The sequence below is a fragment of the Nyctereutes procyonoides genome, unplaced genomic scaffold, assembly GCF_905146905.1.
Source record: "Nyctereutes procyonoides isolate TBG_1078 unplaced genomic scaffold, NYPRO_anot_genome, whole genome shotgun sequence".
Lineage (NCBI taxonomy): Eukaryota > Metazoa > Chordata > Mammalia > Carnivora > Canidae > Nyctereutes > Nyctereutes procyonoides.
The window spans coordinates 35422387-35439723 of NW_026575082.1; the positions used below are offsets into that span (position 1 = coordinate 35422387).

General features: G+C 36.5%; 1 protein-coding gene across 1 annotated transcript in view; it reads left to right on the top strand.

The window, feature by feature from the left end:
• The window catches only part of LOC129514645 (low-density lipoprotein receptor-related protein 1B), a 1831349-nt gene that overhangs the window by 1252936 nt on the left and 561076 nt on the right, over window positions 1-17337 (top strand). Inside the window, exons 28-29 of the mRNA XM_055333402.1 lie at window positions 14731-14862; window positions 16392-16619. Of these exons, the coding sequence (XP_055189377.1) occupies window positions 14731-14862; window positions 16392-16619 (360 nt within the window). The remainder of the gene's footprint in view (window positions 1-14730; window positions 14863-16391; window positions 16620-17337) is intronic.

The window sequence follows — 17337 nt, forward strand, 5'->3', positions numbered from 1 at the left end:
GAGAATACAGAGAGGAGAGAGAGAAGCAGAGACACAGGCAGAGGGAGAAGCAGGCTCCATGCAGGGAGCCCGACGTGGGACTCGATCCCGGGTCTCCAGGATTACACCCTGGGCCGAAGGCGGCGCCAAACCACTGAGCCACTGGGCTGCCCATATTTTTTACTCCTTTATCATAAATTAATGGAGCATATATGTCTGGGTTTATTTCTGGGCCCTATACTGTGTTCCATTGATATATATCAATGCCAAATACTATACCCATTTTGATTAATATATTGAAATCAGAGAGCATACCTACAGATTTGTTCTTTCTCCAGATTACTTTGGCCATTCATGTGTGTGTGTGTGTGTGTGTGTGTGTGTGTGTGTGTGTGTGTGTGTGGTTCTATACGCATTTTAGCATTATTTATCCTAGTTTTGTGAAAAGTGCCTTTAGGATTTAGAAAGAGCTTTCACTAAATCTGTAGATGGCTTTTGATAATATGGATATTTTGACAAAACTATTCTTCCAGTCCATAAGAATGATACATTTTTCCATATATTTGTGTCTTCACTTTCTTATATCAGTGTCTTGTAGTTTCGGGTGTGTAAGTCATCTCCTTAAATTTATTTCTAGATATCTTTAATGTAATTGTAAGTAGGTTTGGTTTCTTAATTTCTCTTGCTGACAGTTCATTATTAGTGTATAAAAATGCAACATATTTCTGTATATTGATTTTGTGTCCTGCAACTTTACTGAATTCATTTATTAGTTTTAACAGTTTGTTTGTGTGCATGTGGAGTGTTTAGGGTTTTTCATACATAGTAGTATGTCATCTGTGAATGGTGACAGTTTTAAAACTCTTTTTTAAGTTGGATGCCTTTTATTTTTTTTTTCTTTCCTAATTGCTAAGACTTGAAGGTCCAGTATTGTGTTTAATAAAAGTGTCTAGAGTTGACATTATTGTATTGTTACTGATTTAGAGGAAAAACATTTAGCTCTTTACTGTTGAATATTATGTTAGCTATAGATTTGTCATGTATGGCCCTTGTTATACTGAGATACATTCCCTTTATACCCACTTTGTTGAGATTTTATCATAAATGAATGTTGAATTTTGTCCAATGTGTTTTTCTGCATTTATTGAGTTGATTATATGAGTTTTAGTCTTCATTGTGTTAAAGCAGTATATCACTTTCATTGGATTGTGAATGTTGAACCATTCTTGCACCACTGGGGATGACTACGAGTTGGTCATGGTACATAATCTTTTAATGCATTGTTGAATTCTGTTTCTTAATATTCTGTTGAGTATTTCTACATGGTTGTTCATCAGATATATCAGCCTATAATTTTATTTATTTTGTGGTATTCTTTTCTAATTTTGCCAGCAGAGTGATGCTGGTCTTTTAAAATGAGTGTGGAAACATTTGCTTCTCTTCAATTTTTTGAAAAAGTTTGAGAAGTGTAGGTATTAATCTTTATATATTTGGTAGAATTTACCAGTGAAAACATCTGGTCCTGGATTTGTGTTTGTTTGGAGGTTTTTGATTACTGATTCAATCTCTGAGCTTATAATCAATCTATTCATATTTTCTATTCCTTCATAATTCAGTCTTGGAAGGTTGTATGTTCTTAAGAATTTATTTATTTCTTCCAGATTATCTAATTCTGTGGTATGTAATTGTTCATTGAAGGTTTTCTTTTATAATCCTTTGTTACTCTCTAAAATCAGATATAACATCTCTTTCATTTTTTTAATTTCATTTATTTGAGGCACCATCTCTTCTTGTTCAGTTCAAATAAAGGATTATAAATTTTACTTATTTTTTCAGGCAACTATTTTTATTTTCCTTGATTATTTCTTTTGTCTGTTTAGTCTCTATTTAATATATTTATACGTTTATCTTTAGTATTCCCTTCATTCTACTAAATTTGGGCATTATTTGTTCTTATTTTTTTCTTTTATTTTTTTTAATTCCTTTAGGAGTAGAGTTAGGTTGCTGATTTGAGATTTTTCATATTTCTTCAGGTTACCTGTATTGCTAAAGACTTCCCTTGTAAAACAGCTTTTGCTGCCTCTCACAGATTATGGCCTCTTGTATTTCACTTTTGATTTGTCTCCAGGTATTTTCTTTACTTTGTTGATTTTATCATTGACCCATTGACTTTTTTGTCAGCATGTTGTTTAATCTCTATATAATTGTGATTTTTTCCACTTTATTTCCTGTAATTGATTTCTATTTTTATACTGTTGTAGTCAAAAAAGATATTGATATGATTTCAGTTTTTGTGAATTTATTGAGAATTGTTTTGTGATGTAACATATTATCTCTCCTGGAGAATGTTCCATGTGCCCTTGAAAAGAATATGTATTCTGCTGCTTTTGAATGGAATGTTCTGTATTTATTTGACTCAGGCTGGTCTACTGTGTCATTTAAGGCCAATGTTTCCTTATTGATTTTCTGTCTGGACATCTATCCATTGATGTAAGTAGCATATTAAAATCCCCTACTATTATTGTATTGCTGTCCATTTCTCTCTTTCTATTAATATCTCTTGGTCTATTAGTATCTGCTTTATGTATTTAAGTATTCCTTCATTGGGCGTATAAATACTTACATAAATACTTACAAATGTTATACTTCTTGTTGAACTGATCATTATGTAATGCCCTTGTCTTTCATATAGATTGTTTTGAAGTTTATTTTGTCTGATATAAGTATAAACTTTACCAGATTTTTTTTTCCTTTTTCATGGAATATCTTTTTTATCCCTTCACTTTTAGTCTGTGTGTGTCCTTAGATCTGATGTGAGTTTCTTACAGGCGATATATGCATGAGTTTTGGTTTTTGTTTGTTTTTGCACACTCAGCCACTCTCTGTCTTTTGATTAGAGAACTAGTCAATTTACATTTAAATAATTATTGATAGGTATGTACTTTTTGACATTTTGTTAATTGTTTTCTGGCCATTTTTGGAGTTTGCCTCTGTTCCTTTTTTCGTTTGCTCTCTTCCCTTGTGGTTTGGTGTTTTTCACTAGTGTATCTACTATAGATTGTTGATTTGTGGTGACCATGAGGTCCACATACAGCACCATATATTTATAAATAGATAGGGATACATAGACATGCACACATAATACATTCTATTTTAAGTTGATAGCATCTTGAGTTTAAACACATTCTAAAAATTATATATTTATTACCCTCCCCTACTACGTGTTCTATTCTTAATGTCACATTTTACAGTTTTTTTTTAGTTTGTGTATCTCTTAACTAATTATTATAGCTATACTTAATCTTAGTACTTTTGTCTTTTAACCTTCATATTAGATTTATAAATGTTTAATCCATTACCTTTACTAAATATTTACATTTATCAATGAGATTTTTACTTTCATCTGCTTTCTTGTTATTAGTTATTCCCTTTTCTTCTTAACTTAAAGAAGTCTCTTTAACATTTTTTGTAAGGCCTTTTTTTTTTTTTTTTTTTTTTGCATTCAAATTGTTTTTCATTTTGCTTGTCTGGAAAACTATTTTTCTTCAATTCCAAATAGTAACTTTACCAGGTAAAGTAGTTTTGAATGGAAGTTTTGTGTTTTGTTTTGTTTTGCTCTGTTTTGTTTTCTCCTTTAAGCAATCTGAACATGATATCCCATTCCTTTGTGGCCTATAAACTGTCTGCTGATAAATCTACTGATAAAAATAAATAAATAGGGATTCCTGGGTGGCGCAGCGGTTTAGTGCCTGCCTTTGGCCCAGGGCACGATCCTGGAGACCCAGGATCGAATCCCATGTCAGGCTCCCTGCATGGAGCCTGCTTCTCCCTCTGCCTGTGTCTCTGCCTCTCTCTCTCTCTCTCTCTCTCTCTCTGTGACTATCATGAATAAATAAATAAAATCTTTAATAAATAAATAAATACATAAATAAATAAATAAATAAATAATAAATCTACTGATAGCCAAGGTTCCTCTTTATGTATGAATTTGTTTTTCTATGGCCGCTTTTAAGGTTCTCTCTTTTCTTTAACTATTGACATTTTAATTATAATGCATCTTGGTTTGGATCCCTTTGTATTTATTTTATGTGGAACTCTGTGCTTCCTGGAACAGATGCCTATTCTGTAATTTTTTTCCCCTAGATTATGGAAGTTTTCAATCATTCTTTCTTTTTTTAAAGTTTTTTTTTTTAATTACAATTATTTAAGATACAGTTTAATATCAATTTCAGGTGTAAAATCTAACTATTCATTGATTACATACAACACCCAGCACTCATCACAACTGTCGTCCTTAATACCCCACCTATTCTACTGCTAACCTCCCCACTAGTAACCTTCAGTTCATTCTATATAGTTGAGAGTCTGTTTTCTGGTTTGCCCTCCTTCTCCCCTCACCCTCCACCAATGTGCATCTGTATTGTTTCTTAAATTCCCCATATGACTAAAATCATATGATTTTTGCCTTTTCTCTGACTTAATTTTGCTTAGCATAATATTCTCTAGCTCCATCCACATTGTTGCAAATAGTAAGATTTCATTCTTTGTTATAGCTAAGTAATATTCCATTTTGTGAATATACCACATCTTCTATATCCATTTATCACTCAACAGACATTTGGACTCTTTCCATAATTTGGCTATTGTTGATAATGCTGCTAAAAGCATTATGGTGCATGGATCCCTTCAAATTAGTATTACTGTATCCTTTGAGTAAATATCTAGTGGTACAATTGCTGGATTGTAGAATAGTTTTACTTTTAACTTTTTGAGGAACCTCCAAACTGTTTTTCTAGAGTGACTACAGCAGTTGGCATTCTCACCAAGAGTGCAAGAGGGTTCCCCTTTCTGCACGTCCTTGCCAATACCGCTGTTTCGTCTATTGTTGATTTTAGCCATTCTAACAGGTGTAAGGTGATATCACATTGTAGTTTTGATTTGCATTTCTCTGATAATCAGTGATGTTGAGCATCTTTTCATGTCTGTTATCCATCTGTATGTCTTCTTTGGAAAAATGTCTATTCATGTCTTCTGCCGATTTTTTGACTGGATTATTTGATTTTTGGATATTGAGTTTTTTTAAGTTCTTCTTCTCTTCTTCTTCTTCTCTTCTTCTTCTTCTTCTTTCTTCTTTCTTCTTTCTTTTCTTCTTTCTTCTTTCTTCTTTCTTCTTCTTCCCCAAAATGAGCTTTTAATCTAGGTTCTTTCTTTTCTTTTTAAATTTTTTTATTGGAGTTCAATTTGCCAAAATAAATAACATAACACCCAGTGCTCATCCCATCAAGTGACACCCTCAGTGCCCATCACCCAGTCACCCCATGCCCCCACCTACCTCCCTTTCCACTACCCCTTGTTCGTTTCCCAGAATTAGGAGTCTCTCATGTTTTGTCTCTATCTCTGATATTTCCCACTCATTTTCTCTCCTTCCCCTTTATTCCCTTTCACTATTTTTTTATATTCCCCAAATGAATGAGACCATATAATGTTTGTCCTTCTCCGATTGACTTACTTCACTCAGCATAATACCCTCCAGGTCCAATCAAGTTAAAGCAAATGGTAGGTATTTCTTGTTTCCAATGACTCAGTAACATTCCATTGTATACATAGACGACATCCTCTTTATCCATTCATCTGTCCATGGGCACCGAGACTCCTTCCACAGTTTGGCTATTGTGGACATTGCTGCTATAAACATTGGGGTGCAGGTGTTCTGGCATTTCACTGCATCTGTATCTTTGGGGTAAATCCCCAGCAGTGCAATTGCTGGGTCGTAGGGTAGCTCTATTTTTAACTCTTTGAGGAACCTCCACACAGTTTTCCAGAGCAGCTGTACCAGTTCACATTCCCACCAACAGTGCAAGAGGGTTCCCCTTTCCCCACATCCTCTCCAACATTTGTGGTTTCCTGTCTTGTTAATTTTCACCATTCTCACTGGTGTGAGGTGGTATCTCATTGTGGTTTTGATTCATATTTCTCTGACGGCAAGTGATGCGGAGCATTTTCTCATGTGCTTGTTGGCCATGTGTATGTCTTCTTTGGTGAAATTTCTGTTCATGTCTTCTGCCCATTTTATGATTGGATGGTTTGTTTCTTTGCTGTTGATTTTAATAAGTTCTTTATAGATCTCGGATATTAGCCCTTTATCTGATAGGTCATTTCCAAATATCTTTTCCCATTCTGTAGGTTGTCTTTTAGTTTTGTGGACTGTTTCTTTTGTGTGCAGAAGCTTTTTCTCTTGATTAAGTCCACAAATTCATTTTTTATTTGGTTTCCCTTGCCCTTATAGATGTATCTTGCAAGAAGTTGTTGTGGCCAAGTTCAAAAAGAGTGTTGCCTGTGTTCTCCTCTAGGATTTTGATGGATTCTTGTCTCACATTTAGATCTTTCATCCATTTTAAGTTTATCTTTGTGTAAGGTGTAAGTGAATGACCTAGTTTCATTCTTCTGCATGTGGCTGCAATTTTCCCAGCACCATTTATTGAAGAGACTGTCCTTTTTCCAGTGGATAGTCTTTCCTGCTTTGTCGAATCTTAGTTGACCATAGAGTTGAGGGCCCATTTCTGGGTTCTCTATTCTATTCCACTGACCCATGTGTCTGTTGTTGTGCCAGTACCACACTGTCCTGATGATCACAGCTTTGTGGTAAAACCTGAAATCACATTGTGATACCACTGGCTCTGGTTTTCTTTTTCAATATTCCTCTGACTATTCGGGGTCTTTTCTGATTCCACAAAAATCTTAATAGATTTTTCCCAACTCTCTGAAGAAAGTCCATGGTATTTTGATAGGGATCGCATCAAATGTGTAAATTACCCTGGGTAGCATTGACATTTTCACAATATTAATTCTTCATCCATGAGCATGGAATATTTTTCCATCTCTTTGTGTCTTCCTCAATTTCTTTCAGAACTGTTCTATAGCTGTTAGGGTATAAATCCTTTAACTCTTTGGTTAGGTTTATCCCTAGGTGTCTTATGCTTTTGGGTGTAATTGAAAATAGGATTGACTCCTTCATTTCTCTTTCTTCAGTCTCATTATTAGGGTATAGAAATGCCACTGATTTATGAGCATTGATTTTGTATCCTTCCACACTGCCAAATTGCTGTATGAGTTCTAGCAATCTTGGGGTGGAGTCTTTTGTGTTTTCTATGTACAGTATCATGTCATCTGCAAAGAGGGAGAGTCTGACTTCTTCTTTGCCAGTTTGAATGCCTTTTATTTCTTTTTGTTGTCTGATTGCTGAGGCTAGGACTTCTAGTGCTATGTTGAATAGCAGTGGTGAGAATGGACATCCTTGCCATGTTCCTGAACTAAGGGGAAAGGCTCCCAGTGTTTCCCCATTGGGAATGATATTTGCTGTGGGCTTTTTGTAGATGGCTTTTAAGAGGATGAGGAATGTTCCCTCTATCCCTACACTCTGAAGAGTTTTGATCAGGAATGGATGCTGTATTATATCAAATGCTTTCTCTGCATCTATTGAGAGGATCATATGGTTCTTGTATTTTCTCTTGTTGATATGATCTATCACGTAGATTGCTTTACAAGTGTTGAACCAGCCTTGCAACCTGGGGTTAAATCCCACTTGGTCATGGTGAGTAATCTTCTTAATGTACTGTTGGATCCTATTGGCTAGTATCTTGTTGAGAAGTTTTGCATCCGTGTTCATCAGGGATATTGTCTATAATTCTCCTTTTTGGTGGGGTCTTTGTCTGGCTTTGGAATTAATGTGATGCTGGCATCACAGAATGAGTTTGAAAGTATTCCATCCCTTTCTTTCTTTTGGAACAGCTTTAGTAGAAGAGGTATTGTTCCTTCTTTAAATGTTTGATAGAATTCCCCTGGGAAGCCATCTGGCCCTGGACTTTTGTGTTTTGGGAGGGTTTTGATGACTGCTTCAATTTCCTCCCTGGTTATTGGCCTGTTCAGGTTTTCTATTTCTTCCGGCTCCACTTTGGTAATTTGTGGTTTTCCAGAAATGCATCAATTTCTTCTAGATTGCCTAATTTATTGGCATATAGCTGCTCATAATATGTTTTTAAAATCATTTGTATTTCTTTGGTATTGGTTGTGATCTCTCCTTTTTCATTCATGATTTTATTAATTTGAGTCTTTTCTCTTTTGTTTTTAATAAGGCTGGCTAATGCTTTATCTAATTAATTCTTTCAAAGTGCCAACTCAGTTCTTTTGGTCTCTATTTCATTGAGTTCTGCTCAAATCTTTATTAACTCTCTTCTTCTGCTTGGTGTAGGTTTTATTTGCTGTTCTTTCTCCAGCTCCTTTAGGTGCAAGGTTAGCTTGTGCATTTGATTCTTTCCAGTTTTTGATGGATGCTTGCATTGTGATGTATTTCCCTCTTAAGACTACTTTTGCTATATCCCAAGGATTCTGAATTGTTGTATCTTCATTCTCATTAGTTTCCATGAATCTTTTTAATTCTTCTCTAATTTCCTGGTTGGCCCTTTCATCTTTTAGCAGGATGGTCTTTAATTTCCAGGTGTTTGAGTTTCTTCCATATTTGTTCTTGTGATTGAGTTCAAGTTTCAAAGCATTGGTGTGAAAATATGCAGGGCACAATCCAAATATTTTGGTATTTGTTAAGACCTGATATGTGACCCAGTATGTGGTCTATTCTGGAGAAAGTTCCATGTGCGCTTGAGAAGAATGTGTATTCAGTTGCATTTAGATGTAAAGTTCTGTAAATATCTGTGAATTCCATCTGGTCCAGTGTATCTTTTAAATTTCTTGTTTCTTTGGAGATGTAGGGCTTAGAATATCTGTCATTGGCAGAAAGTACCGTGTTGAAGTCTCCTACTAGTAGTGTATTATTATCTAAGTATGTCTTAACTTTGGTTATTAATTGATTGATATACTTGGCAGCTCTCACATTAGGGGCATAAATATTCATGATTGTTAGGTCCTCTTGTTGGATAGACCTTTTAAGTATGATACAGTGTCCCTCTTCATCTCTTACTATAGTCTTTGGGATAAACTTTAATTTATCTGATATGAGGATTGCTACCCCTGCTTTCTTTTGAGGACCATTTGAATGGTAAATGCTTCTCCATCCTTTCATTTTCAGACTGGCAGTGTCCTTAGGTTTAAAATGAGTCTCCTGTAGGTAGAAAATAGACGGGTTTTGCTTTTTTATCCAGTCTGAAACCCTGCGTCTTTTGATGGGATCATTAAGCCCATTCACGTTCAGAGTTACTATTGAAATACATGAATTTAGTGTCCTCATAATACCTATTCAGTCCCTGTTTTTATGGCTTATTTCTTTGGGAATCCTCTTTCTTTTACAGAGTCCCCCTTAATATTTCTTGCAAAGCTGGTTTGGAGGTCACATATTCTTTCAGTTTCTGCCTGTCTTGGAAGCTCTTTATCTCTCCTTCTATTCTGAATGAGAGCCTTGCTGGATAGAGTATTCTTGGCTGCATGTTCTTCTCATTTAGGACCCTGAATATATCCTGCCAGCCCTTTCTGGCCTGCCAGGTTTCTGTGGAGAGGTCTGCTGTTAATTTAATATTTCTCCCCATATAAGTTAGGGATCTCTTGTCTCTTGCTGCTTTAAGGATTTTCTCTTTATCTTTGGAATTTGCAAGTTTCATTATTAAATGTTGAGGTATTGAACGGTTTTTACTGATTTTGGAGGGGGACTTCTCTATCTCCTGGATCTGAATGCCTGTTTCCCTCCCCAAGTTAGGGAAATTCTCAGCTATGATTTGTTCAAATACGCTTTCTGGTCCTTTGTCCCTTTCAGCGTCCTCTGGAACCCCAATTCAATGTAGATTTTTCCTTCTGAGGCTGTCATTTATTTCCCTTAACTTTTCCTCATGGTCTTTTAATTGTTTCTCTCTTTTTTCCTCAGCTTCCATCCTTTCATCAACTTGTCTTCTATGTCACTCACTCTTTCTTCTACCTCATTAACCCTCATTGTTAGGACCTCCTGTTTGGATTGTATCTCATTTAATTGATTTTTAATTTCAGCCTGATTAGATCTAAATTCTGCAGTCATGAAGACTCTTGAATCTTTTATGCGTTTTTCCAGAGCCACCAGTAGCTTTATAATTGTGCTTTTGAATTGGCTTTGTGACATCGAATTTTAATCCAAATTCTGTAACTCTGTGGGAGAGAGTACTCTTTCTAATTATTTCTTTTGGGTGGGTTCTTCTTTGTAATCATTTTGCTCAGTGCAGAGTGGCTAAAAACGAGTTGTACTGGGGAAAAAAAAAGAAGAAAAAAAAAAGGAGAAAAAAAGAAAGAAAAACAAACAAAGAAAAAAAAATCAAGGAGAGGTACCCTCTGGTTCTATATACTATAAATTCCTCAACTTCCCCTGGAGCTTTCCAGCACTGTTCCATCAAGAACTTGCTCTTCCCTTCTCCTTCCAGCTGGTCTTCTAGGGGAGGGGCCTTCTGTGCTGATTCTCAGGTGTGAGGACCTGAGGGAGCTGCACCAGCCCGTGCCAGGTGCATGGCTCAGTGGAAACTGTTTATCTGTGAGGCCCCTGCTCCCTGGAGGCCCCACTCCGTCCCAGGCACAGGGTGACACCAGGAGGAGCAGCAGCGCCCCCCCTCCCCCGGCGGCGGCTGGGTCTCGGGGCCTGGATCCGCTCCCCGAGGGAACCCTGGGGCCTCCTCGTCCGCAGGGGCCCAGGTGCTCCCGGGCGGGGGCGCTGACCTGCGCAGCTCGGGGGCGCCCGGGGCAGGAGCGGCCTCGCCCTCCGGGGCCCTCCCCGCCTCCGCCTGCCCGGGGGGAGCGCAGGGTGGGGGCCGCATCCCCCTGGGATAGCTCCCGGGAGCCCCCGAAGGCAGCAGGGCGTAGCCCCCCACCCTGGGGGCCCCCTCCTGACCCCCGGCTTCCCCCGAGGTCCCGGGGTGCGCTCCAGCCCTGCCCCGAGATGGGCCGCGGTGGGGGTGCGCTCTCCCCCGGCGCCCTCCTCTGCTCGTGACCCCGGGACCTGAGGGCTCCCCCGCCCTCCTGCCTGCCTGCCCGACCCCCTGCCGACGCCCTGGAGGCCTTTCCCTCGGGGAGAGGAGGGCGGGGTGGAAAGTTCCCGATTCCCGGGGGCTGGGCCTTCCTGTCCCCAGGCTCTCCCGGGCCCCTTAGCCCGGCTCCCCGGGGGCCTCCCCCACTGGATTGTTGTTTATTTTTTCTCCACCTTCCTACCGTGTTAGAAGCGCAAACCCTTCTCTAGAGCATTCCAGCTCTGCTCTCTTTACATCTCAGGTGGAGTTTGTAGGTGTTCAGGATGGTTTGAAAGTTTTCCAGGTAAGTTGGTGGGGACAGGTGACTTGGGGACCCTCCTCTTCCAACATAATGCCCCCAGAGTTTTATAAGTTCTTTATATACTTTGGATACTAACCCTTTGTCAGATGTATCATTTACAAATATCTTCTCCCATTCAGAAAATTGCCTTTTAGTTTTGTTGATTGTTTATCTTGCTGAAGTCCAATAGTTTATTTTTGATTTTATTTCCCTTGCTACTGGACACATATCTTATAAGATGTTGCTATGGTTGATGTCAAAGAGGTTACTCTCTGTGTTCTCCCCTAGAATTTTGATATTATTCAGTCTCAAACTTAAGTCTTTCATCCATCTTGCATTTATTTATGTGTATGGTATCAGAAAGCAATCTAGTTTCATTCTTCTGCATGTTGCTGTCCAGTTTTCCCCAACACCATTTGTTGAAGATACTGCCTTTTTCCCATTGGGGCTTTTTTTTTTTTTTTTTTTTTTTTTTTGCTTTTTCAAAGATTAGTTGACCAAATAGTGTGAGTCCATTTCTGGATTTTCTATTATGTTCCATAGATCTATGTCTGTTTTTGCACTGGTGCCATACTGTCTTGATCAATCATTATTTCTTTAAATAAAATATCTACCACCTTTCTTTCTTCTGCATCTGTAACCCCTTTAATGCGTATATTATTCTGTCTGATGTTGTCCAGCAGGTCTCTTAAGCTATCTTCACTTTTATTATTATTATTATTATTATTATTATTATTATTATTATGTGTGTTTTGTTTTGTTTTTTTCTTTTTGCTTCATGGACTAGATGATTTCCACTGCCTGTCTCCCAGGTTGCTGATCCATTCTTCTACTTAGTTTAGTTTGTTGTTGAACCTCTCTATTGGTTTTCGTTTCAGCTATTGTAATATATTGGACTATAATATTTTGGCCTCTGTTTGGTACTTTCATATGTTTTCTGTCCCTTTGTTCAAGTCCTCACTGTGTTCATCCATTCTTCTCCAGAGATTGGTGAATATCTTTATGAACACGACTTTGATCTGATAAACTCCTCATCTCTGCTTCATTAAGGTCTTCTGAGGCTTTCTTTGTCTTATTCTTTCATTTGGAACCTATTCCCTTACTCTTCATTTTGCTTGACTTTCTGTTTTTGTTTTTATGCATTAGGTGAAACAGCTACCTCTCTCAGTCTAGAAGAAGTAGACTTGTGTAGAAGATATCATTCCAACTTTTTTAGCCTTTGTTTCTCAGATCTTTGTGATTACCTAAAAAGCCTAATTTATTTTTCATAGGTCTTGGTTGTTGTGGGTATGCCAAGATCTGTCAGTGTTCCAAAGGGAGGGATTTTAGATAGTGCATAGTTTTAGGCTAATTGTAAGCCAGATCCTCAAACAGCAGCTTTTAAGATTTGTAGATACAGCATAAAGTCTTATGGGTTCATAATCGTAAACCATGCTGACTTTCAAACTCAAGATATTTGGGCAATAATTTTAAAAAATTATAGCTTTAGACATATACAGTTTCTTGTTGGGACATATCAGCAAGCCATTGGAAGGGCAAAAGAGGGCACTAATATGGTGTTTCTCTACTTAGGTTCCCAGGGGCACCTCTGACCTCTGAATGTCCTTAGGCTGAAGTTCCAAGACAAGAAAATAGGCATTTTTCACACAAATACTGGGGGAGTGTTTCAGTCCATTGTTTATGCAATACCCTGGGGGTTGTAGCCTGCCAAAGTCTGTTTTTCCAAATGTTGCAGACCTATGAGGCCCAGAAATATAATCCCCCCCAGCTAAGAGAGCCAGATGCTCAAGGGGTGTCTCCTGTGAAAGCTGCACATGCATGCCAGCTGTGGTAAGACAGACAGTGGGTATAGTACATGAAGGTAGAGTGCTTGGCTGGCCAACTAGAGCTGGGCAGGCTATGGCAATGGTGTGTATGGTCATTGTGCTCTGACTAGAGCTAGCAGTGAGGGTGTGGGTAACTTTCTCTGCAACCATGTCTCTGCCTCTCCTACCTGTCTCAGTGTGGCCCTTTTTTTTTTTTTCCTTCTTTGCTCTAGAAGTGCTGGTTAGCCAACTTTCAGGTCCTTTTCATAGGGAATTGTTCTATACATATATGGCTATAGATCTGTCGTTCATGAAAGGAGGTGAGTTTAGGATCCTTTTATAGCATCATCTTAAAATCTCTCCTTAATTGATTTTCTTAGAAAAATATTTCTGAGTCTTTCCTTTGATTTATTTATTTTTAAGCAAATGCAAAGACATAGATTATTTTTATTTCCTTGGCAGGGAGGATGCTAAATACTGGCAAAAACCACATTGTGTATCAAGTACAGTTAATTTCTCATATCCTCTACAATTTTATTATAACCCATTGATTTTTAGTCTTTGTGCCATAAAACTCTAGAGGACTCACATTAACTACTCTGAGCAATAGGTCCACTTGTTAGGAAAATAAAATAGTTTGAAAAGAAAAATATTGCTGGTGAGATCAGAATTTGTAACACTTTTCTGCCTGTAATTTAGTATCCTTAATCTACTAGATAAGTTCTATAAATTAAGATTTAAGAGAATAGTTACTGATCAACTGAGATTAAAATCTTATCTAAAAGTCATAATGATAGAACACAAAGCACAGAAGAATAATAGAATGACATTGACCTGCAAAATTCTAAATTTGAATATATTAAAACTTATTTATACAATACAGTTTAGTAAGTGTGTAAGTAAAGGAAACTTTAGCCAGTTAATACAGAAAAAAAAATGAAAAGGTAAATGTCTAAATAATGAAGGAAGTTAAGCATTTCTTCACTTAGGTCTCTGATTTGATAAAGAGCACATGACCTGAAGGAAGGATATGAATGTAACAACACTAGTTTCCTAGGGAAACACTAAAGAGGGTATGCTAAGGCAAGAAGGGAGTTCAGATGGTAGGTTAGGAAAGTAATGACATCCATTGATACACTCAATTTCTAGAAATTTAATGATTTTTTAAAAGATTTTATTTATTTATTCATGAGAATACACAGAGAGGAGAGAGAGAGAGAGAGGCAGAGACACAGGCAGAGGGAGAAGCAGACTCCATGCAGGGAGCCCGACGTGGGACTCGATCCAGGGTCTCCAGGATCAGGCCCTGGACTGAAGGCAGCACTAAACTGCTGAGCCACCTGGGCTGCCCAAATTTAGTGATTATTCAATTTTTTTTCTCAGACAAAATCCTTAAAAAAAAAAAAAAAAAAAAACTTTACTTATAAGACAATAGAATGCATATATTTCAATTTAGAGAAAATTGAGGGAGGTAACTTAGTTGTCTTTGAGGAGGAAAATGTTGTTATTAATGTAATTGTGTGTATGATTGTCTATTATTGTCATATTAATCACCCCAGTAAAAGGTGCTATCTAGGGAACTTCACTTTAAATCATTAAGTGAATAACCCTTGTCAACCTCAGAGGTTCCCTAATATATATTTTTCTTTTTCACTGTTAATGTTTCACTGTGTGATTACAGCTCCCAATCCTTGTGCAGCTAATGACGGCAAAGGCCCCTGCTCTCACATGTGTCTGATCAATCATAATAGGAGTGCTGCTTGTGCATGCCCCCACTTGATGAAGCTTTCCTCAGACAAGAAGACCTGCTATGGTAAATTTCTCGAAGTTCTTACCTAAAATTCAAATCAAATTCTCTTAAATTGTATTAGCATTAAGATTTTCCTCAAAGCAAAGCAGAAGAGATTTTTAATGTCTTTAAAAACATTTGAGATAGTGCTATTTCCAGATGCTATTGATGATTCATCTACTTTTGGCAAGACTGACAAATTCTTTAATATGTGATATGCTGCACTTTACTACTTATTGCCTTATTCATTTTTTTCTTGCCACTCTCTTATTTGGTGTGTTAGCAGAATTTATCTCTACAAAACAGGGAGATTTGTAAGTGAAAGTGCATTTTCAAAAAGTGATGATGTAGGTAACCCATGTAACAAAGAGGTACTTAACAGTTTTAATCTCCTCCTGCTCTTCTATAGTTATTTTCATATCATTTTATAGGGGATTGTCCATTTGAAGGGAGGAAAATGAAGTAAAATATATAATGTTGAAATATTTCTTAAATATACTTAAACAGCATATTTAAACTAGCAAAAGTGATAATGAAATTTATGAATAAAATAAGACTTTTTTTCTGTTTTGTTTTAATTTTGAATGATTTTATTTGCAGAGCAATTACTTTTAAAGGCAGAGAAGAAGGTGCTCACAAAATCTTAACTCAGGAAAGTTGGGACATGTTGATTTAATTAGTTACATATACTCTTAACATATCACAACAATAATAATTCCAGAAAGCAATGAAATAACAGAATACCTGTGCTTCTATTTCTGTTTAGTCTCCTATTTTACAAACTCAGTTCAAAAAAGTGCCTATGGGAAATAAAAAGGATGCAATGCCCCACAATGTTACTTACTACAGATGTACAAATATTTATAATAAAGCATGCTTTAACATTATTTCAACCTCAATTTGATAAGGAAAACATAAACATTTTTAAATCCATGTTTAATTTTATTCAAAGATAGTATAAAAATAGTATAAAAATATTCTTCTTTTTTTAAAGACTTATTGATTGATTTGACAGAGAGAAAGAGAGAGAGCACAAGCAAGCAGATGGAGAAGCAGGCTCTCTACTGATCAGGGAGTCCAATTAGGAGTTCAATCCCAGAACCTTAGGATCATAACCTGAGCCAAAAGCAGATGCTTAACCAACTGAGCCACCCAGGCACCCCAATAAAATGTTCTTAGATTCCTTCAAAAATAATTTAATGCAATGCATTATTGTTACAATTATGTACAAAGAATAAGTATGGTTGTTTGACATCTGTGGGGTTCTGTTTTAGCAATTCTTGAAAATCCTAAGGTCAAATCACCGAGAATTTCATGGTATTTTTAACTAAAGAAAAATAATGACTTAAGAATTCTAACTTGTTTTATATTTGTTTCTTAAGTATTTTAAATTAAGTAATAGATATATCACCTATGCCCATCAAAACTTGATTATGATATTCTGGTCTTAAAATTCTGTTAAATCATGAACAAGTAATGTTTTAGAATTTCTAGACTGCTTCAAACTTGCCAAACTTATAAAGGAAAAACATTTATTGCTATTTCTTTTCTAGAAATGAAAAAATTTCTTCTATATGCAAGGCGTTCTGAAATCAGAGGAGTGGATATTGATAATCCATATTTTAACTTTATCACGGCCTTTACGGTCCCTGATATTGATGATGTTACTGTGATAGACTTTGATGCATCTGAAGAACGTTTATACTGGACAGATATTAAAACACAAACCATTAAACGGGCTTTTATTAATGGAACTGGATTGGAAACTGTTATTTCAAGAGGTAAGAGTATTGCACATTTCAACTTAAAAGTTATTCAATTTGTAATAATCACAAGTCTCTTTTGTGTTCTTTTTTATTATCCACTTCTATGTTGTTAATTGAAAGTTGGAATTGATTATTCAGAGATTTAATAATATGCTATGTCTTTACAATTGTAGAATGCTATAATTATGTTGCACATAGTCGTTTGATAACTAGAAATTTCATTTCAAAAGAAGAAAAAAATTTAAAAGGGATATCCTTAAAATTTATGGACTTCTAAACAAACATATTTGAAGACTCCTTTTTGCTGATGGGGTGATGGGGGAATAGTAATTTGTGCATACAGAAAATATAGGATACTGGAAAGGACTGATTTTCTCCTCTCACTCAAACTTATTATCAACTTCTTTTTACATAAATTTCTACAGAACTAGACTACACAAATAAGACAGGGAGCTTATTTCTGTCTACCTCTTGACCTAGCATTTTGAATCATAGGTTATTGGTAAATGTCGTTAAAGTAATTATTAAAAAAAAAAGTAACTTTCCCCAAAGTAGAAAATATATTCGAAGTGAAGTGAGACATATATGCAAATGCAGTAGTTGAACTTTAAATATTTAGCATTGAATTATCCTAGCCTTTGTTTGAATCTTGGTGTATTGTGATTTCTGGGTCAGTTGTTGTTATTGTTGTTATCAGTAGCTTAGTGTATCTTCATTGAATAACTGCTTTTTT